This window comes from Acomys minous (genome assembly GCF_964271855.1).
Source record: "Acomys minous genome assembly, chromosome: 18".
Lineage (NCBI taxonomy): Eukaryota > Metazoa > Chordata > Mammalia > Rodentia > Muridae > Acomys > Acomys minous.
The window spans coordinates 6,949,984-6,972,548 of record NC_140501.1 but is presented as its reverse complement, the minus strand read 5'-3'; the positions used below and the strand labels follow the sequence as shown (position 1 = coordinate 6,972,548).

The following is a 22,565-nucleotide window of genomic DNA, read 5'->3' as shown; positions in this document are numbered from 1 at the left end:
AGTGGCCAATGATGATGAACCAAGTTTTCCTTAGAGCAAATGGGTATTTGAACTGTAGGTCTTTAGGTAGATTTTGAAATGGCAGATTCTCATAGTCTAGGGGCTTTGCTATTGGACTCAGGGCTTAGCTAAGGGGAGGATTCGAGCAAACACCAATCATGCACATCACTTTCAGCTTCCTTGTTGCCATGCTAGTAAAGGTATGGCCTGGCTTTGGGTAAATGATGGTCAGATTATTAGTTAGTTGGAGAATCTATTACTAAGCACAGTAATTACTAAGGCTACATAAAGGATGCAGTGGCAGGCAGGGTATTGGAAGGCTGGATACTGGCCTAGGCTGCATAGCTAAGTTACGAGAAAAGCCTGTCACACCATATAATGAAAACCTGTCTCGAATATGCAAATCAGACATAACACTTGCCAAATCAAAGCAAACAACTATAATGTATACATTTATAATTAAGTAACTCGCCACTAGAAGAGAAGTAGGGAGACACAAATCTCATTCTTTTCTGCCTGTTTTCCTGCCAGTCCCATCCCCAGTCCAGCTGGATCTGGTGAGGCCATGTTTTATAATAGATGTGACTGCACACGCTCTCCCATGGTCACATCTGGAAACGCCATGTTGGCTGCTAGAAATCAGCCACACTGGAAATACTTATATGATGGCAATTTGTGTGATTTGGAAACTACACAGGGACGTGTACTGCTTTTAAATCAAACCCCGCTGAATAAAAATCTGTGGCACTAATAGGGAATACTTAATAACACAACACTGAGTGCACTTTTAATCTCTCAGATATCACTATTGATTGACACTGAAAGGAACATGTTCCTAAGCTATGGGTCAAACTTATACTAAGCCTGGGCAATTGGAATGAGCATCAGTGTGGGAAACTAAGAAATGCTGTAGATTGTGCCGAGGTTCCTAATGCTCCTCTGTGTGTGTGAGAGCTCTTCAGAAAACCAGAATCAATGGTATAAAATGTTGCACATGTGCATTTGCACATATGTAAACACACACACATGTTAAGGTTACTTTGAGAGATTGTCTTGTATTAAATAAGAAGATCCAGATTGGCAAATTCACAATCTGCAGGGCATCATGGCAACCCAAAGCCTGAGGTGAGGGTTGAAGCTGCAAGCTTGAGGAAGAATATTTTTCTCGATGCCACCTCAGTTCTCTCTGACAATCTTTCTAAGGATTCGTTAAGGATTGTAAGATTCTTCTTTAAAAACAGCTGTTTACAGATGTTAACTGCATCCTCCAAATGCCTTTACATCACCTCCTCGCTCCTCGTTTGAACCCAGAAGTGCTATATCCCAGGACACAAACTTAAATATTCCAGTGTCTCAATAATCTGTCCATGTCATTCTAGGTCAGAGAAACATGAACTATTTCATTTACTTTCCAGTCCAAGTACATGGTGAACACTCTAATGATCTTAGCAACCATTTAAGTCACAATACTTTATGAAATACTTTAATTATTACTTGTCATGATTTTGTAGTAAAACACATTAACAACAGCGTCATAACCTGTGTCCTGCCATGCTCACTTGTGCACTGTTATAATTTTTCTTGCTGTTTTTGAACTGAATTGTAAGGGAAAACTTTGCTATGCATGGATTTAATGTCATTGAAAGCAATGTAATTTATCTGAATCTGAGAATATAATCTACCTCCAACAAGTGCCTTTATGTTCTTTCCTACAGAAGTCAACATTCCCTCTTGCTACAGTTCTCCAGTGAGCCTTGCTATAAGTTAGCATGGTTACTGAGTTACTTGTTAATATATGTTGGCTTGTGGAATCACATTATTGTGGTTTATTATTATTCCTGTGACATACAAGTATAATTTTGCTGGGCTGCTTTCTGTAGAAAGTTACATATATTGAAGTATATCAAGTTTTCTTCTGAGATGCTTTTCCATTATTTTGGGGGACATATGTAAGAGATGTTTGCATAGGAGTGTTTGTGATAGCTATCCTTATATCTTCTGGAATATCTTGTGTTGAGGTAGTATTATATATGTATACATTTAAGACAAGGAGAAAATGATTTTATTTTAAATTGACCATTTTTTCAGTGGTTCAGCATATATAAACATATATACACACATATGTATGTACATGCATGTCATATATACATACATGTAAATTAAGACACAAAGAAATCACAGTAAAACACTGAAGTTGGGACTCTAGCTAAAAAGTGTGGAAGAGTTCGTTATACCACTTGGCTACTTTTCTTTAGCTTTGGGATTTCCAACACAAGGATGCAGATTTCAAGAATCACGTAAAGCTAATTTACACTGTTTACAAGTAAAAATACTGGCAATAAATTGATAGTTCAGGACAATGGAATTCTGGGAAGGGTAAGCTTATGAGGGGGAACCTCACAGAAGTTTCTGATATGAATATTGGATTTTCCTTTCTAGTTATTACTTTTATAGTCTACACATTTTTTTCTGAGTATGTTTTTCTAAACAAGGAAAGGTTAGAAAATGAAATAAAGTATATAATTTTTTTCATTTATTTATTTAATCACTTTATGGCCTGATCCTAGCCCCCTCCTCCCCTTCCAGTCGCAACCTCATGTCCCCTTCTCCCATTCTCCACCCCCCCCTTTTTTTTTCTTCTCAGAAAAGGGAGGCCCCTAAAGGTTATCAACCCAACCTGGCACCTTACGTCACAGCAGGAGTAAGGGTGTCCTCTCCCACTGGGGACTGACAAGGCAGCCCAGATCAGTTGCCTGAAGGGATGCAGAGGCAGGCAACCGAGTCTGAGACAGCTCCTACTCTCATTGTTAGGGGACCCACAAGTTGACCATAGTGCATATCTGTTGCCTATGTGTAGGGGTCTAAATCCAGTTCCTGCGTGGCCTTTGGTTGTTGTTTAACCTCTGTGAGCGCTCATGGGCCCGCGTTATTTGTCTCTGTAGGTATTCTTGTTGTATCCTCGACCCTTTGACCCCTCTGGCTCCATCTATCCTCCCTCCCCTTCTTCCACAGAACTCCCTTAGCATGGCCTGTTCTTTGGCTATGGGTCTCTGTATTTGTATCCATCAGCTGCTGGATGAAGCCTCTCAGAAGACAGTTATGTTAGGCTCTGTCTGCAAGCATAGCAGAGTATCATTAACAGTGTTGAGGGTTGGCTCTCTCCTATGGGGTGGTTCTCAGGTTGGGTCAGTCTTTGGTTTGTCATTCCATCAATCTTGGCCCCGTCTTTATCTTATAGGGAAAAAAAAAAACTACATTGATTCTTTATGAATTTCATACCATTCACCCCAATCCCACTCATCTTCCCCTCTGTTCATATGACCCTCTGCCCTTGCAAACCACCCCCCTCAAAAAATAAAATCATAAGAAAAGATCTTGTCTTGGGTGCTGTAGTGCATCACAGTGTGTCCCACAATAAACCCTTTTGTCTATATTTCTTTCCTTGCAAACGTTAATTGCAACAAGTCTTTTGTCTGGTTGGAGGCCTCTGGCTTCCTCTACACTATTTATTTGTTTATTTATTTATTTATTTATTTATTCATTCATTCATTCATTCATTCGAGACAGGGTTTCTTTGTGTAGCCTTGGCTGTCCTAGACTCACTTTGTAGACCAGGCTTCCTCGAACTCACAAAAATTCTCCTGCCTCTGCCTCCCGAGTGCTGGGATTAAAGGCATGCACCACCGCTGCCTGGCTTCTTTTACACTTTTAATACTAGATCCTCACTGGAACTCCTCTCATGTATCCTGTTGTTGCCCTGTGTCATGGAGATTCTATAGCTTTGGATTTGCAGGATCAGCATTGGCCTTTTCACACACTCCAACAGATCATAGATGGGGTAGACGGTGGTGAAAACTAACTCAAAGCTTTGGATCTGGGCCTGGGATGTAGCTGAGTTGGTCATCCTGCCAGCTCCTTTGTGCCTGCACCACCAGGGTGAGCTCTCCACCACTGGCCCAGCTTGCTTACCCAACATCAAAGACAGCAAGGGGCAAGGTTAGCTGTTCTCTTCTCCTGCTCTCCTGCTCTCAGGGTCAGCTCACTTGCATCTTCGCTCACTAGAGACAGCTCTAAAGTCTTCCCACCAAGGTTAAGGGCCTGCTTTCCCGGGTGTTGCTGCAGGTGAGGGGTGAGATCCGCTCTCCTGCTCTCTTGACTTGGGCCCAGCTCTCCCACTTGGCACAGGCGGTTATGGGGAGAGAGTCAGGAGAGAGAAGTTGACCAATTTATTAGCAGTGCAAAAATTTCATAGAGCCAAAGTTAGATGTCATATTGGGAAGGATGTCTGCCTTTTGTCCTGCTGACATCTAAGCCCTTCTCACACCCATGATCCATATGTCTTATGTCTTGTCCACTCTGAGCAGAATATCTTCTGTCATCATTGTTGTCCCTACACAGTAGACTCTTTAACGCGTGAAAATTAGCCATCTTATGGACAATGTGTCTATGACCTTTTGTCTGCATCATCTAGGGTAGTATGTTTCAAATTCTCTTTGTGTAATACTGGGGATCAAATTAAACAACTAACTTCTTGATTGTATTTTTAAAGGAGTATTTTTGTAAAGTTCTTAGTGAATTTTTAGAAACACACAAATTAGCATTTAAAGCTCTTTACCAGGAATCTGACATCAAAGGATACAGCAGTAGAGGTGATTTGAATGAAGCCTTTCACAGTAGAATATTAATTTAGTTTTCTCATAGTAGTGGGAAAGTTTGAGCATTTGTTATGATATTGATTAATGTCCCTAAACAATAGCTGCCTTTAAATATATGAAAGGGTCATTTATAAAAAAAACTTTATAATTGAAAATTTAAAAAAACTCACTTGAATTTAAATTCATGGGAGTAAACTGGAACCAATCACTTAAAAAAAGTGATGATTGTTTTCTTTTTGCTTGGCCATACCTGGTTGTTGTATGCCATAGTTTTAGGAGGCTGTTGTCAGTCTCAAAAAACAAAAAACAAAACCATCTCCCCTATGAAAAACTGTAGCTAAACCTTAACTTATTCTAGAATATGCTCACATACTCTCATTGTTTCCTTGGATGATTTGCTCCATAATCAATCTGACTAGTTTTATATAGGAGAAACACAAAATGATAGGCATTCGTGGCTCTCTAACGTGTATTTAAGTTCAGTGCAGTGTAGACAATGACGGAACTCTGAAGATGGCCAGATGCAAAGCAAATGCTACCCCATCATCAGACAGCAATGTGAGGTTTAGGAACAGAAGAAGCCCTTTGTAACATCTTGCCATCTTTAAATATTTTAGCTTCTGATCTCCTGCCTGCTATTTAGAAAGAGCATGGATACTAATCTTTCTCGGGGTTCTCAATGTCTAGGTAATTCCAAAATGTGGTGGCCTGGAGTCTGAGATGTCACTCATTCCTGGCACATCACTCCTGTTGCTTGCTTGGGATTCTCACTCTGAGGTCCCTGGGTTGTCACTTGTGAGCTCAGAGAGTTTATGGTAGCAGAACTGCAGAGGCTAGCTCACTTGGTTAATGAGGTTCTGCTGTCTGTTACCCTTAAACACGGTGCCACTCACCAAGTCTAATTTTGGCAGTTTTCAGACCCTAGGCCATGTTTGGAGGGAGTGGGATTTGCTGGGATCAAATTTCTGCTGTCACCACAGCATCGCGGTGTGGAAATGAGCATCTGGGCTAGCTTTGGGGAAAAGATATTGTAAACCTTGACATGATTGAAGAGGACACGGAGAGGAGGGACAGCTTCGTACTTTATTTCTTAGAATACAGAGGACAATTTTAGATCTGATTGTATGCCCTTGAGTTCATTTTTCAGCCTCCTGTAACAGAACCCTTCTTCTGTAACTAAATATTACCATATTTACTTTAAAAATTTGAGGACCAAAAAGTTCACAAATTTGCTGGCATTAACTCTACTTCCCCAAGAAGCGTCAACATATGTCATTCCTCTTGTCTGTGCTTTCCTCAGATCTTACGGCCGTGAACCTATATCGCCATTTCTACACACAGCCTGTCAATCAGGGATTGATGACTATGCATACACTTAAGGGTTCAGCTGTGCATTCTTTCATTTGTGGCCACTTATGATAATTTTCATTACCATTAGCAGGCTCTGATGTGTCTAGCTACTCTCTAATTGAGATAAATGATATATCTAATTATATATCAGATATGTTATAGAGGATCCAAGGCAGTTTGATAAAGGAACTTGATTGGGAAATCCTTAAAGACCACTTTTTTTTCCTCTTTATAACTTGTAGCTTTAAAATTACCACTATTATACTAAATACTCCTTAGTGCTCAAATTACTCAAGCTGAGAAAATTTTCATACTATGGGTTATATCTAGTTTCTTCATATGGTGAAATAGCTTTTAGCATGATCAGAGGAACTTAAGTGATTTTGTTATTTCAGGCTGTGCAGCCTCTATCATAACTGTGTTCATAGCATTCTAATGTTGACAGAGTCCGAGAAAGTATGCAAAGATTACCATCAGCTCTGCTGTGTTGTTGGCATTTTATCTACTGATACTTGAATTTGAATTTCATAAGACTTCATTATAATACAAAATATTATTCTTTGATATTTTCCCAGCTGTACTCACCAGATCTATAGAAGCAGGGGTTGGAATGGATTTTGACTGAGAAGTCATGAAGGAAACTCACTAATGGACGCTTACCCAAACATGACCTAAGAGAATAGCAAATTTTCCTAAGCTCCTTATATTTATCTGTGTTTGTATATGCTTGTGCATGTAAGTGCATTTGCACCCATGTGCGTTTGCACCCATGTGTACTTATACCTGTAGTTTTCTGTATATAAGAACCTTTCTTGCTTCCCTGTTGTGGTAGTAGATTGTTCTTGAACATAGGGAAGTACCTCAAAGGCCAACTCATTTCCTACAAATCACCTCCTTGCCTGGAAGACCCACAGAAGCACTGATTGAAAAGCCTGCAGAGAAAATGTAAACCTCTACAGGAACAAATAGAAGAATATTGGGCCCTTTCTTGATGGTACGGTGGCCTTTCCTGATGGCGCGGTGGCCTTTCCTGATGGCGCGGTGGCCTTTCCTGATGGCACGGTGGCCTTTCCTGATGGCATGGTGGTGGCCTTTCCTGATGGCACAGTGGCCTTGGTTTCTATGCTCAGACAAGACTTTGAGTGGCTGTGCCATGTCAATTTTGTTGGGGCCTCAGAGTTATTCTGTCTGGGGTGCGGTCGTGTGAGGTGATTTTGGGGCCTATGAGAGTGTGAGCACCCTACTGGCTTTTGGAGACCATGAGCAACTCCTTTTCTTTCTTCTTATTTGGCCATATCCCTTCCTCAAGCACATCTCCAGAACTGCTTCGTTTTTAAGACCAACTTCCACAGTGTATTACAGAATACTTAAGTATATAGAAAATATAAAAGTGACAAGGTACAATGTGTCTCTTTCTATAAAATTCTAGTCCCTCCTGGGCACAATGAGCCTGAATTGAATGGTTTTTTTGTTTGTTTGTTTGTTTTTGTTTTTGTTTTTGTTTTTTTTACTTTCAAGAATGATACATTTCCTTGTTTGTTGGTAAAGTTATATGAGATTTGAATGATCTCATACCATCTTAGAAGTCACATAAATTCTACCTTTAATATGTTGACTTGGGAAAACATGTCACCCAGGTCATGTTTTCATAAGAGGCTTATGGGCGTGTGAGACACTCTACACTTCACACTAGGCTGCAAGGAACTGTTACTTGTCCCATTAAACATTTTATGTTAACTTAATAGTCATAGCTTTAAGTACTGTCTTCATTTGATTTCAATGGCCCAGAGTGACTCTTACATCAGGGAGTGAATTTTGGTTTTATATAGCAGGATGTAGAGTCCATTTTCTTTGTCTTTCTAGACTTTCTGATAAACATTTCTGACACAGTCTGAGCCACCTACACTGGAAATTCACATTTTTTACAGTTAAATTTCATTTTAACCTAATCCAGAAATGTATAGAATTTTCCTTGCCATAACACAGCACTAAAGAAAGTAATGTCAAAGGAAATGTCCCAGCATCAAACTGGCTGCATTAAACATAAGACTTTCTCCCTTTACTTCTACATTTCCGCATGAAACAGGAATTAGTTAAACCTATCTGTGGCTTTTCCCTTCCAGAGCAATTTCTGTCTGACACGAGATGCCAGTTGAAGACTGTGACACAAGAGGTCACCATTAAAAATGCCTTCCCTTTCACCCCTGCGCTCCCACAGACAGCCTGGCAGGAACACACAAGCATCTATTGCCAGCATCTCTTGCCCCTGCTGCCTGAACAGACTGTGGTGATGGGATTCAGAGTCATTCACCTTGTTGACATTTCCAAAGACAAGCACACTTAAGACTCTCTGATACCTCTTGTCACTTGGTGGTGTCATTTGGTACATTTCAAATAAAAGCAGGAAGAAAAAAAAAAACCAAACAGGTGTTTTGAGAGCTTCCACACACCTGCATGTAGTTATGTGGTGGGGACAGAGAGCAAATACCAAGTTTAACTTAAGTCTCACAGGCCTTTTGGGTAGTAAGTACACAGGTGCTGAGATCCATACTGGGTCCAGGCAGATGGCTAGGGAGGAGAAGGAACAGGTGCACCCAGGATTTGAATAAAATCTGCCCAATTTACCTAAAGTCCTTGACATTTCATACTGATGTTTCCTTTCTGTTCCTTGCAGGGGAGCACTTGCGCATCTGTCCTCAGGAATATACGTGCTGCACCACAGAAATGGAAGACAAGTTAAGCCAACAGAGCAAACTGGAGTTTGAAAACCTTGTAGAAGAGACGAGTCATTTTGTGCGCACCACGTTTGTGTCAAGGCACAAGAAATTTGATGGTAGGTGACCCTGCGAGCCCTTCACAGTGTTTTTATACAAAGCTTTTGCTTTCTTGGGCAAAACGTTCTTAAGACAGAGGTTTGCACTCCTTCTCAAACATGTATAATATTGTTTAGGAAAGGCATGGACATTCGTGACAGTATACTGTTTTATAACAATGTCATGGACGAAGACAATCTGAGTGACCAAAACTGCCTTGTGCTTGGTGTTCTGCCTTAGAGATTGCTCAGCAAGATGAAGCTCACCGTTTCATTATTTGTGTGATCCTAATTCAAGTTTTCTTACACTTCACCTTGCCTACTGTTTCCTAGTGGGAAGTTTCCTTTGAAAAGTCTTGTCACTTAAAATGACTTGCACTACCATATTCTTTTAAAGAGGGCAGACTTGTCTGAATGACCCCAACAGGGTCTCCTTTATTTCAGTGTTTGCCGTGCAGTAAAGTGGCACACTGTGTACACAGGGGCGGTGCATTCCACAAAGGTTTTTGAACCTCCTTTCATTTCCAGATCATAAGTAAGCACTTTCATTTTTATATTTTGATAAATATTCTTGTGTTAGAAAAGCACCAAGAGTGAGGACAATTATGAGTATAATTTCAGCTTGAATTTCTAAGCAGGGCCTCAAAAATCTTCCAATATAGTTTGCATTTTACAACAGTTTCCATAAGGGTAGCAGGTAGGGGTGTGTTTTTCGGTGATGCATACTTCTTAGTGGTCTAAGAAATGCATGTCCTATGCTATGATTCATTGTAGACCAGACTTTCTCTTGTACAAGACTTTCTTATTCTGCCCTGCACACGTTGCCCTGCCCAAGGTCTACAAGAGCCTGATTATTTATTTTCTTCATCCTCTTCAGTCAGAGCAGCACAGATCCAGCTGGAAAAGGCTTGCCTATGTTTTTATTTCTGTTTTTTTTTTTTTTACGGCTGCTTTAAACTATTATTGTAACATTTTTATCTTTCAAAATGCATCTACAAGTTGTAAAAAGATGGGTGCATGGATGTACTCTTGATGCTAGGGTGTTTCAGCACCGCCTCAGTCTTTTCTCTTGTTTTGTGTATAACGCTTTCTGTGGATAGATGTGAAAGCAACTGCATATTCAAGTGTGATGCTATGGGAGTTCTCTCTTAAGTCTAATGAGGGACTACTTGGAGGTTGCCCTTGATTGACAGATTACAAGTCTAGTGGCATTCAGGAGGCTCTGGGTTTCAGCACCCGCAATTTGTCATTATACGTTGAGTCATCTTCTCCTTCTTGCAGGGAGCAGCTGAGTGTGGTCTGCTGCTGAAGTTTTTCATCCTGTTTGGAAACTAATTCTAATGCACTTTCAAGGCTGTCCTCTAAAATGATGCCGCGCATTCTGGGGTAGAGTTCAGAGCCGGGGATGTTTGTTCCTCCTAAGGAAGCTATTACATGGGCAGCCAGCTTCAAGAAATTTTTGTTTGTTTGTTTGTTTGTTTTTGTGTATAGAGAAAGAAAGTTACGCAATTAGACCAAGCCAGATACTTCTGGTATTCTATCTGTTTATCTTATATCTCATCTGTGTTGAATAAGAGATCTTCCTACCATTAGAACGAAAACAGGTGAATTTTAAATTGTGTTACCACATGCATGTAGGAATCTGTTCTCCATCAGTGAGATGAGGGCATTGGTTTTGCCGGGACTGTTTCTGACATAGTGAGTGATGAATTCTTTAGCACTGCTCCGTTTTGTTGTGGTTGCATTAGACTGCCACAGGAGAGAAAGTAAGATATTTTTTATGACAATTTCATGAGATTTTTAAACAAAACCTAAGTGTGATCTAGATGAATGGGATCCTTGAACGTTTATTCTTGAAAATATGTGTGAACATATGTGTGTGTGATAGTTACTGCAATTGTTTCTACCTTTCTTTCTGTCTAATTCTGACACAGGACTTTATGATCTATCTCATTAGAATATAAAGCTAGACAAGTCCCTGCACCTCTGAGAGCTATGACCCAGGCCTTCACCCCCCACCCTCCTCTCTCTTTCTCTCTTCTCTCATCTCCTGCTCCTCCCTCTCTCCCTCTCTCCCTTTCTCCCTCTCTCCCTCTCTCCCACTTTCCCTCTTTCTCTCTCCTCCTTGCTCCCTCTCCTTGTTAGGAAAAGCCATCCTTGAAACATTTCCCGGTTGCAACCACAGAAGAACTCTGTCTATCTAGAACCATCTGTGGAATGTTACCTTATAGATTTCATTTTATCGCGTAACTATCCACACTGCTATGGATAGCTTAGTGTTTAGTCTTAGATACTTTTGCGTTGGGGACTCCCTTTGGATTATTACTGAAGGCTGGGATCCCAAACACCCCAGGGAAGGCTCTGCGCATGGTCGGCTTGCTCAGATGTGTAGCCTTCACATTTATAGTTTACGTGTCTTTGCTAGCGATACTTCTTGATAGGGAAGACACTACCATTTAACTTAAGTCTGAGAACATTGATTCCTATATTCATTAAGCTCGGTTCCATTGGTATATATGATGTAACCGGTAGTATATATGGATACTACCATTAATCACAGTGTAAAGTAGTCTCTATTTGTTGGCCTCTGTATTATTTTAGAGATGCCTCCCCCACCACCACTAGTAGTGGTGGAGCGGTAGAATTTGAATCTTAGCACAATACAACATAGTAGTAGGGCTGCATATTTTTCTTGGTTTTAAATTAATATGCTGGCTACTATTTAGGAGATCTATTGTGTATATTATAAAGAGTTATTAAATGATGGGAATATAGCCATGAACACATGTGAACTGTTCCCACAACATTCTAACTCATTAGGCTAATATTTGGAGACAGGAATGGAGATGGTATGGTTTTTTGGCAGATATTAATCTGGGTAGACAATTTTCTTTAAGATGAAAAACTAGAGGCCATTCTGGTCACCTACCTGCCAGATCACAGGGTTGTACACCTTCAACTTCACCTGGCTGCTTGAGATCAGCTCTACCCTCCTCTCACTTCTGTCCAGAACAACTCTTTCCCACCCCACACCACCACCACCACCAAAACCACCACTACCACCACTTTTTATCCTGGTGTGAAACAATGGTAATTTGATAGATGGTATTTACATTGGTCACTTGGTCAACAAGTGCAGAAAAGCAAGAAACAAATGTGCCCACACCACCTTCCACTTAAAAAAAATCTCAAAATAAATTTCTGAACTTATGCATCATAAAAAAAGAATAAAACTTGGAAGTAAACTGGTGTCTCATTTGGAAGTAGGCAAAGATGCTTCTGACAAGCACCATCACACTTGTGTTTCAGTTGCTCTCCATAAGTTCAACTAATACACAGGAACCAGCAAAGGGCTCTGAACTCACAACGTGATCCCCTCACTTCTGACCATAGTCTGCCGCCTAGCTCAGATGTTCAAAACCAAGCAACAGGATTAGGTAAGATTGTAAACCATGCGAGAGTCAGCCTCATGCACTCACTCATGGGAGTAGAAATCTGTGGCCAGTGACCACTGGGCCTGTCAAATTTGCATCTTTGCTTAAGCCTTCACTGTTTTTATGACTCTAAGTGACTTGTTTGTCAGGGGCCCTTAGGAAGCCTTCTGATGGTAGTAATAGTAGCCAGAGGCAACACATGGCTTCATTCTTCACACTGTAAGATACTTACCCTGTTCATCATGGGTAAGCTACCATGCAAAACCACACATGTATCAAGTGGCAGAGACAGAATTCTGTCTCTGGCGGAGCATTGCCGTCTTGTTCATTGCCCTCTTTCCTTCTACCCCGTAATCTAGTCTCCATATGTGTTGACATTTCATGGTCAACCAACTCTCCATGCTCTTGTCTCCTCTGCCTGTCATGGCCTGATTATGATGAGGAAAAAAAGGGGGAATGATTGTCAGAAGAAAAAACCTTAGAGATATTTTTAATCCTACAAATAAAAAAAGAAAGAAAATTACCACCTAAATATAGTTCAATTCCCTGCGGATCTTGGAGCCTCCAGAAGGAAGGTGCCTTGCCAAGTTTCCATCAAGGAAGAGGAAACCAAGATTGTAACCAGATACCTACAACAGTCTTATAAATAGCAGTGTTGTGTAGGCAATCAATATTTAGTTTGTTTGTTTTAAGTAGGCACTGGCAAACCTTTCTTGATGCCCCTTTAACAAAACCATTGCACTAGTTGCTCACTAGGAATCTAGCCACATGGAAAAGGCAGAAATACTCCATTGACAGTTGGTCCAAAGTTTAGAAGATTACAGAAACAACTTTCCTGACTCTTTTTTGCAGGCCTTTTGTATATCCTTCAGTAAGCATCTGAATTCTATCACGGCGTAGGCAGTGGAACCCCTTCCCCAGATTGCTGCTGGTCCACAGGTTATCACTTTGCTGGAATGGATGGATGTGTTTTTCCTTTATATTTATTCAACCTGAAATTTACTTACAATTTGAACTTTCTATGAAGTTTGGGTTTTTTTTTTTTGGTTGTGTGTTTGTTTTGTTGTTCTTTGGTGGGTTCTTCTTAATCTTATTATTAGACTTTTCTTCCTGATTCTTATTTATGAATTTTAATGATCTACTTTTGTCCATAGGTTTGGCAGCAAGTACATTTTTAAAAAGCAATCTGGAAAATGAAAACCCAGCAATTTCCATTCTTATGCAGAACACATTCTATAGTACCACCCTTAGAACACCCATTGCACTGAATATATGGATTATTTATGTGCTGAGGTGTAGTGTTTTCACAGTGTAACTCCTGCTCACGCTTTCCTTTAAAATGCCACTTCTCATCTATATGCCACGGAGATGACAATCATGTAATAACTTCTTTAAAATATAGTCTAATTTCCTCAGAGAAATTTACTTACATGAGTAAGTACTTACATGAGAAAGGCACTTACATGAAAGAGAAAACAAAAGGGGGAGTTCCACATGGTTATGGAATCATCCACATTTTCTGCCATGTGGCCATAGGATATGTGTGTGAGAGGGAGCATGCATGTATATTCAATTTGAAAAGCTTTCGCCATAGATGGGCCACTCTCAGGTAAGTGAAACATACGGGAAGATGATGAGCAATGACTAAAGTATGTTCATTGTTCGCAGTAGGTCATCTTTTGAGAGAGATATAAACATTCACTTAACACTAAAAGGAGGTTGACTGTGTGTGATAGTGCACACATGAAATGTCATAGTGTGGAGACGGGGGCAGGAAGATCAGGAATTCAAGGCCAGCCTGGAATACACAAGACATTATCTCAAAAACAATAAAAATAACAGCCCAGAATTGACCTGTATCCCAAGGTAGAGAGCTTTTGAATAAGGGGAAAATACGAAGCTGTTCTCCATAGAGGAACCAAGATAGACTTATTGGAAGAGCTGATTGTCAATAACCTTAAACAAAATTGCGATAATCAAATAAGTGGCAGAAGGTACAGGACCCCAGAACAATTATGTACATGTACACACATACACGCAGATATGTATGTTACTACTCATTGCTTTCCAGCTAGCATCAGTTCATTAATTTCTAGCATATATCAGCTTAGGTATTCTGATTTAGGTAGAGCTGTCTTGTTCCTTGTAACACTGTTCAAGTGTTTGTAACAACCACAAGTTTTAAGGAATAAACAAGAAGTGCCTAGTTTTCTTTAATTCGTTTAGGTTATTTAGGTTTTGTTTTTCTAATCTGCGTTCAGGTTAACATGATTAAAAGTGAAGATGCTCCAACTTTATAAAGAGTTATGGGTGACTATTCAGGTAGAAAACTGTCTCTGTCATCTTTTCATTTGGAAAGCTACTAACCTGCACTCCCGGCATACTCAGATAATAAAATTTACTCCTTCTCAAGTCTCTGAGGGAGCTGAAGACCAGGTAGCTTACTTTTACAATGAAGCTTAATTGTTTAGGAGTCAAGATGCTTTTAGGTCTAGATAGGTGTTCTAAGTTCATAATGACAATATGTGATGGACATTGATTTACATTCATAAATTTAGATGCACCAAGATAGGAAAGATGCCTTTTTCAAGGCTGTTCAATACAAATAGCCAAAACACTAAGAATGTAACATTTATATAACTCCTGATTGTGTCACAGTTCTTCTTGTCATAGTTAATCTATTGTATATATGTATAATAATATAAATGTATATGTACAAAAATAAAATAATTTAAAAAATGATGGATCGGTTGCATCCATTTTATATGCTTGATATCATTTGGGTATTTATTTATTGGTGAAGCATGGAGACAGACAAAAAGTTGAATCGAGGTGTTCACTGAAGTAGTAAGTGAAGTTAATGTATGTGGTCTCAGGTTAGGTAGACCAAAGTGACCCTCGTGGTCATGATCACCCACCCCACTAACCAAAGAGCAGAATTCGATCACACTCATCTACAGAGATGGAGAGTGGGAAGAATGTTTTTCTCTAGAACCCTGTCTACTATTATTCTCTATTGGTTCCTATTGCTTATATCAAACAATATTTTACTTACACAGATGGCTTTGATTTTAATAGATTTCTCTAGATGTTCAGGAGTTGTCAGTGCTTTTTACATAACGCATACTTAGATGGACACAACTTTATAGCACTAGATTCCATTGTATGTCAAAGTACACTGAAGAATAGCTGTGTAACATCACACATATGCACACACTGTCCCCATTTCCATGAGGCTGCTGCCAGAAGAGAAAGGCGTAATACCTCAACTTCTTGTGCTACTTGTTCCTTTGCTTGTTGTGTTAACTATAATTCATAGGACTTACAATGTCAACCATCATGGGAAGCAACTAGCCCAATGCCAGCCATCATGGGAAGCAACTAGGCCAATGCCTCCTCTATGTTTTTTAGGTCTTCACCTAACACACTGACATGAGCTCTATCTGCAGCACAGTCTTCTTGAGGATAGAATATGTTTGGTAGGTGTTTTTTTTTTTAATTGCAGAAATATTCTCTATGGCTTTAGAATATTATCTGATAACTTTCTGTAAGGGCGGCCTTCCAAAAATGAAAATGACCTGAACAGGAATTTCACTTTGACAGAGATAGGGAATGTGTTTATGAGTTACAAGTGCCCTGGATTTGTCCAAGGCAGAACTCGATGACAGATACTCACAGTCATGAAGAGAACAGATCTTTGACAGATGGTACTCATCTCCCTTCTCCGATCCTCTGCAGCGTCCTTCCTCCTTGATGCCATTTGGGCCTCTCTTGTCTTTAATCTCTTTCTTGTTTAGACTTTGGCAAAGCTTTCCAACACAAAGGTGTGCAATGTCAATCAAATGCTACGTGTATTATGTGAGGAGCAAGCAAGCCTTATCTAACTCTTAGACACTCCTATTCCACACCTCACAGGAACTTACAATACATTCCTCTCCTGGTGTGGTTGAAATACTATCACCTTATTATTGCCAGTCCCCCTGCACAGTGGCTTTGCTGAGGAGCCATTTTGGTGACAAGTCAATTTCTTTTAAGGATTGCTTCATCAGACGTTGAAAACAGCCCTACCAGAAGGGTTCCTGGTCATGAATGTTAATGAGAAGACAAGTATCTACTCTGTGACAAAGGCTCACTAATACTTTCAGAAAGTACGGGTAAACTATAGGAGAAATTTTATTTAAGTTAAATTGATCTGCCACTGAATGGAGAAAAACTGATTTTCTTGTTTTAATGGAAAAAATCAAGAAAAAATATTTAACAGGTTATAAATTAGACTTTGCTTGAAATGCTTTTGTCCTCTAGTCTGAGGACACACTAGCTCTGTATAGACTTTAACAACACAGCTTCTTCAGTGAACTCAGCTATGCACTGCATGATGGAGTAGAAGGCACTGGCTCTGCAGTTGGCATTTAGTATCAAGAATTACTCAATCTTCCTTAGAGATGCAAAATGGGGACAGAAACCATTCTTCATTTATGGGACAGCATATGATTGTCCTTTTCCAAATAAACAAAATATCAAAACCATAAATCCCCCCAAGCCTTTGTGTAAATTCAAAAGAAAATGACTCAGGTGATAATTTATTTATTTTAATTAATATGTCATTATAAGGTCACTAAGGAGGGTCCACAGATAGGAAAAGGATGGTAGGAAAGACAGTACTCACTGAAGTTGGGAGACTCATGGACTATTATGACAACACACTAATTTTTTAAAGTTCTGAATCCATGTGGATACTTATCTGTGTGCTGCGATTTTAACACAGGCCTTGTGCATGCTATGCAAGTGCTGCAACTCTGAGCTTTGTCACTAGTCCTATACAAAATAGTGTTCTGTATAGCATTTAGGATGTATACAGGATTGAAGAGTTACCAGTTATGGATTCGTAGAGTGGCAATTTTCTGCTGCTAATGCTGCTCTCATTGTGTGTGTGTGTGTGTGTGTGTGTGTGTGTGTGTGTGTGTGTGTGTGTATCCATGGTCAATTACAAAAAGCACACTGTTTTCTAGTCAGAAAGGCACATGTAACTTAGTAAATGCCACTGACCTGCTTCTATAGAAGCATCTATGATTGTTTTTCTTCAAGTAGTGTCTGTGATGATCAGTAGAAATCTGAGCCTGCTGGAGCAACACTCCGTCTCCAGATCTTCAATAGTTTTTATTCAAAGTGCTTACATTTTTATAGAATGTATGTAGACAGCAGATAAAAGGAAAATTTTTGCCATAGCTTAGATATGGGGCAGCCTCTACCATACACTGCACAGAAAAAGCCTTGATCACCTAGGTGTAACTAAAATGCCATAGTGGATCCCTTAGGAGGTTGGGCGTAGTAGGGTTTGCTCAAGTCCTTGAATATGTGCCTTCAGGATGAGCTGCGGGGCTCTACTCTTTGCATTGTTCTGTACTGTACTTTGCCCCCATGGTTGGAATGGCTGATTTGTTTTCCTCCAGACCCTAAATATGATGGGCTGCCTTGCCTCAGAACCAAGAGAGCAAGTAAGGAGATTGTCATCTAGAACCTCTAAAACTGACACACTATCCATCTTCTTTTCTGTATAAACTGGTTATCTTCAGTCTTTTTGTTATAGTGATGGAAATCTAATTAATACTGTGTTTAATGCAACTGCCAAGATTCAGAAGACAGCATCATATTTCATAAAAATAAATTAGAAGTATTATCTCCCTATCATTTTCTTTATTAATAACACTTCTCTATCATTTGCTAGCATATTTTCATTGGATGACACTGTTAGTGGCAAATATGGTTAGGCATTCCATTACTTCAAAGAAAGCAAGTGTTTCCACAAGTATTAACTTTTCTATGATTATAAAATTATGTTTTACAGGAAAAGAATCCCAAAGCCAATGTTGAGGCAGCATTGCTTACCAGCTTAGAATAACCTATTTAGTTCATAAAGATTAGATTTTACAAACACACATTTGCTGTTTCAGAATGTGCTGTTTTTATTTTTTAAAAGATTCATTAAATGGGCAGATACTAATCTTGAGAATCTTGATAATGTCCATGCATAACTTCCATGTTGTTTAATCTCTACCTACTACTCTAATTGAATACCAGCAACTTGAGAATGGAAAGGAAACTTTGATGTAAGAGAAAAAACAGAGACTGTGAACTCCTTCTATCTTTGAAGAAATAGTCACCTATCTATCATTTATTCATTTATTATTTATCTATTTTCCTTTTATCTACCTATCTATTATCTATAATCTCTTCCTCTTTATCTATCACCTATAGATAGAGGTCTACCTATAACATATTTTGTCTATCTATTTTTATCTATCATCTATTTATCATTTATTTCTATCATCTGTCTGTCTGTCTATCTATCTATCTCTCTCTCATTTCCTATCATCTATTCCTCCTCTAAAAGGGATCTTCCTGTGAGGATTACAGAAACCTTCCATGTCAGACTCTTCTTAATATTTAGTTATTTGACCTTTTATAACTTTTCTCTTATTTAGTATTCTTTTAAAAATAAGATCCACTGAATAGTCCTTGCTTAAGTCTACTCTGATTAAATATATAAATTCTGCCTGCTGCTTTGATTTTCTCTTCCCATACTTGACTTAATATAGGGCATAATTAATATTGCTGTAGTGTTGTTTCACTGTGGTACTAACCTGTGCAGACCCAAGGGCACACACTGTCTAGATGGATTGCTTAAGGTCCTATAATAAATATGACAGAAGAAAATAGGAAGCCTTGAATTCTAGTTATCTATTAACTCTTAGGGTCCATAAACCTGGAAGTCCTATTTGATTTCAGCAGTGCTTGTTCCAGATAATTTAATGGAACTAATTTTTAATTTCCAAGACAAAGGCCGACTTCACCTAGGGTGAAGCTAGTGGAAGCTCTTTCATTAAAAAGTAGGATGACGCTGAGGAGATTCCTCGGTCAGAGAACTGCTTTAGTGTGAGCATAAATTAATGGAGTGAGAGCAGCACAACATACATGAAAATGCCAGGTATGGTGTGTGCTTGCCATCCCAGAATGATGGAAACAGAGGGAGGTGGATCCCGAGGGGTCACTGGGTAGCTAGCCTAACATAATCCATGAGCTTCAGGGCCAAGAGTCTCTTGCCCTGCCCCCAAAGTAGGCAATGTCTGAGGAGTCACACATGAGACTGAACTTTATCCTCCAAATCTATATGTGCATCTCCGTAACATTTATCCATGCACACATGCATGGGCTCTCTCACACACATGCACACACACACACACACACACACACACACACACACACACACACACACAAGAACAGTTAGAAAGCACATTTTCTCTTAGACAGTCATTAATACAACAATTCTGCTAGAAGCTGATTGTTTGACCTGTGCGGGACACAGAAATCTCTATTCTGTGTCCCGCAGAAGTATGTTCCAGCTATGACTATGACATAGGTCCTCTCTAGGAAAGTGTGGGGCTGGTTGCAAATTATAGACCTGAGCTCTAGAACTTGATAAAAGTCCATTTCCACAAGGTCAGACAGATACAGGCCTCCATTGTATAAGGGGTTGGGGAATAACAGGTTTTACACACTAAGCATGTTTCTCATCTTTCCTACTAATTATAATAGTGAATTATATCCAATAATAACAGCTCATTTGATCTTTAGAAGATCTGCTCTATGTTTTTATTTCAATGTTTTTTCTATTATATTCTAGTTCATATATTCTAGTATATAGCTAATTTTCACAATCTATAAATTACTTTCTAATTTATGCCTTGCTGTTTTTTCTAAAATGTTTCAGAAGTCAGTAACTGCTCCTCTAAATTTATTTTTTGACATGGATGTATTGTATTAATTGCAGAAAATGTTATAAGTTTTACAAGTTTATAACTTGTAAACTTGGCAGAAAATAACAACAAAATCCTGACATTTAGAAATGAGTGTAAAATGACAACATTTTTAATATATAGTTTCTTATCTCTAGGTGTTCAATCAACTGAGGAATTAACAGCAGGCAGGTCGACAGTGCTGAGAGTTGAAGCCAGAGGCTTACACACGTTAGAAAAGTGCTCCTCCATTGGTTTATATGTGGAGCCCTTGACATTTAAAAATGGCAATTCCTGTGTTTAATATAAACATAAATTTAAAGTGGATTCCAGTACCTGAAGGTTGAAGAACATATCCTATTTTCCGGAGATAAGATTCCTTTTCCCTAGCACTTTATGGCATTTGATGAATTTGACTGCAGACACTGTCACCATTACTAACTTGTGTCTGATCAGAATACAGACAGAATTCAAGAATAAGTTTAGGAAAATTTGTGATGCATAATAATGCAATATGTCTTATATTTTAAAATACCTAAAATAAATCATTTCATGATACATTGATGTAAAAAAAAGTATTGATAGAAGGAAAATAAATGCATAAGATTTGGAAAACTTTGACTATTTCCTTGACAAACCTCAAGTTGGTTAGTCATGCCTCGTCAATGGTTAGGTCATCCAGCATTGTTTTCAATTTCACCAGAACACCATAAGGACATCGTAAAGGAAGTAACTTCTAGTCATATGTTTAGGAGTGTCACAAATCCCATACACAGTGAGGCCCTGACATGAGGTAAAACCTCCTCTCAAATCCAGGATTTATCTTTAGGTCTAATGCCTAAAACTCTAAATCATATCATGAAAGCTTTAGAAAAGAGGAGGAATATACAGTTAGGATGTGTTATATATCTTTATGCCATTAAAAAACTAAATATTTAGCGAGTGAGTATGGAGTAATCTTGTCAGAAAAAGGTAATAAAATCTGGGGAGGGGTTTCAATGATTGAGATGATTTTCTTTTCCATTTTACAATTCTAATTCAGGAAACTGTCCCCACTAAGATTCCAGTAAATTATAAAGGCTCTATAACCCTGACTTCATTTGGTCTTTAAGGTGGAGGGCAGGGTGGGACGCAGTGTGATGTCTTGGACATTAAGTCAAGTTCCATTTTATGAAGTCATCCTGTGAACAGCACAGGCTATAGGTGGAAAACTTAGGTTCAAATACTGGAGAGGGGAGAGAGAGAGAGAGAGAGAGAGAGAGAGAGAGAGAGAGAGAGAGAGAGAGAGAGAGAGAAAGAGAGAGAGACATAGACAGACAGAGACATAGAGAGAGGGAAAGAAAGGAAGGCGGGCTTGAAGTAAACATGAATGAGTCTTTATTTACCAATATTAGAATGCTTGTAATGTGGAAGATTTCAGACTTTCTATTAATAATAACAATTTTCTTACTTATGTTCATTTAAATAATTGAGCTTAATGTTGAGATCAAGTTATACAAACAACTTAAATCAAAACAACTTAATTTAAACAAATTAAAACATTAAATTAAAAATTAAAAATTAAATTTAAACAACTTAAAATCTCTGGTGAATGCCAGCTAGCAAAGCTTCTATGGTAGTTCTCTGTGATTGATGGCTAGAGCTGGCTTAAGATGAAGAAATAAACACTCCTCGTTTGTTTCTGTGTCCTGTATGTGTTATGTTTATCAGTATAACAGGAGTTTCAAAGAATGAGTACATTTCTTGCTGTCTACCTTCACTGGGTTTCCTACAGTCATGTTCACCATGCTTAGATGAATGGCTGCTAACACATTAGATTTCAGCCCCCAACTCACTAAGCAATGTGCGGTGAGTGTTAGGCTTACAATTGGGCCCTTTCCCCTTTGCTTGCCTAGCTCTAATTCATATGATCAATATTAATAATGTCATTACAAAAATTAGTTTGTCATCTGATTTCTTTTTTTAAATTTTATTAATTTATTCATATTACTTCTCAATGGTTATTCCCTCCCTTGTATCCTCCCATTCCTCCCTCCCTCCCATTAAAAATTAATTTCAATTTGCTATTTTTCATAGAGCTATTTTACATACATCATGCCTCTCAGTTTATACGATTATTTGCCAGGCTGAAATTCTTTTCGTGATACTATCACATGTCGTTCACCAGGAAGTACATGTTGAAGCTGTGATACTTCCTGTCTTACTTTGTAAAGCATTATACTCATTTTTCAGATATTTTGCATAATACTTCCCCTCAGTTATGTTATATGCAAATTTGTAGAAGAAAGCACCCTAGCAGACCCGAACCAGCAACTCTGGTGGGCAACTCTGATGATAATTGTTCAATAAGTAAAATGAATACAGTTTTCTCAGGAAACAAATTTATTATGCAACTGACTTAATATATACATCACTGGAGATGGATGAATATAAACAATTTCATGCACTTAAATTTTCAGATCATTGCAAATCTCGATGCAATTATAAGAACATGCATATTCAATGACTTCACATTTATAGT

General features: G+C 38.8%; 1 protein-coding gene across 2 annotated transcripts in view; it reads left to right on the top strand.

The window, feature by feature from the left end:
* The window catches only part of GPC6 (glypican 6), a 1,016,336-nt gene that overhangs the window by 251,645 nt on the left and 742,126 nt on the right, over positions 1–22,565 (top strand). For both annotated transcript variants that reach the window (XM_084768281.1, XM_084768282.1), the window contains exon 2: positions 8,680–8,838. In XM_084768281.1, the coding sequence (XP_084624407.1) occupies positions 8,680–8,838 (159 nt within the window). The remainder of the gene's footprint in view (positions 1–8,679; positions 8,839–22,565) is intronic.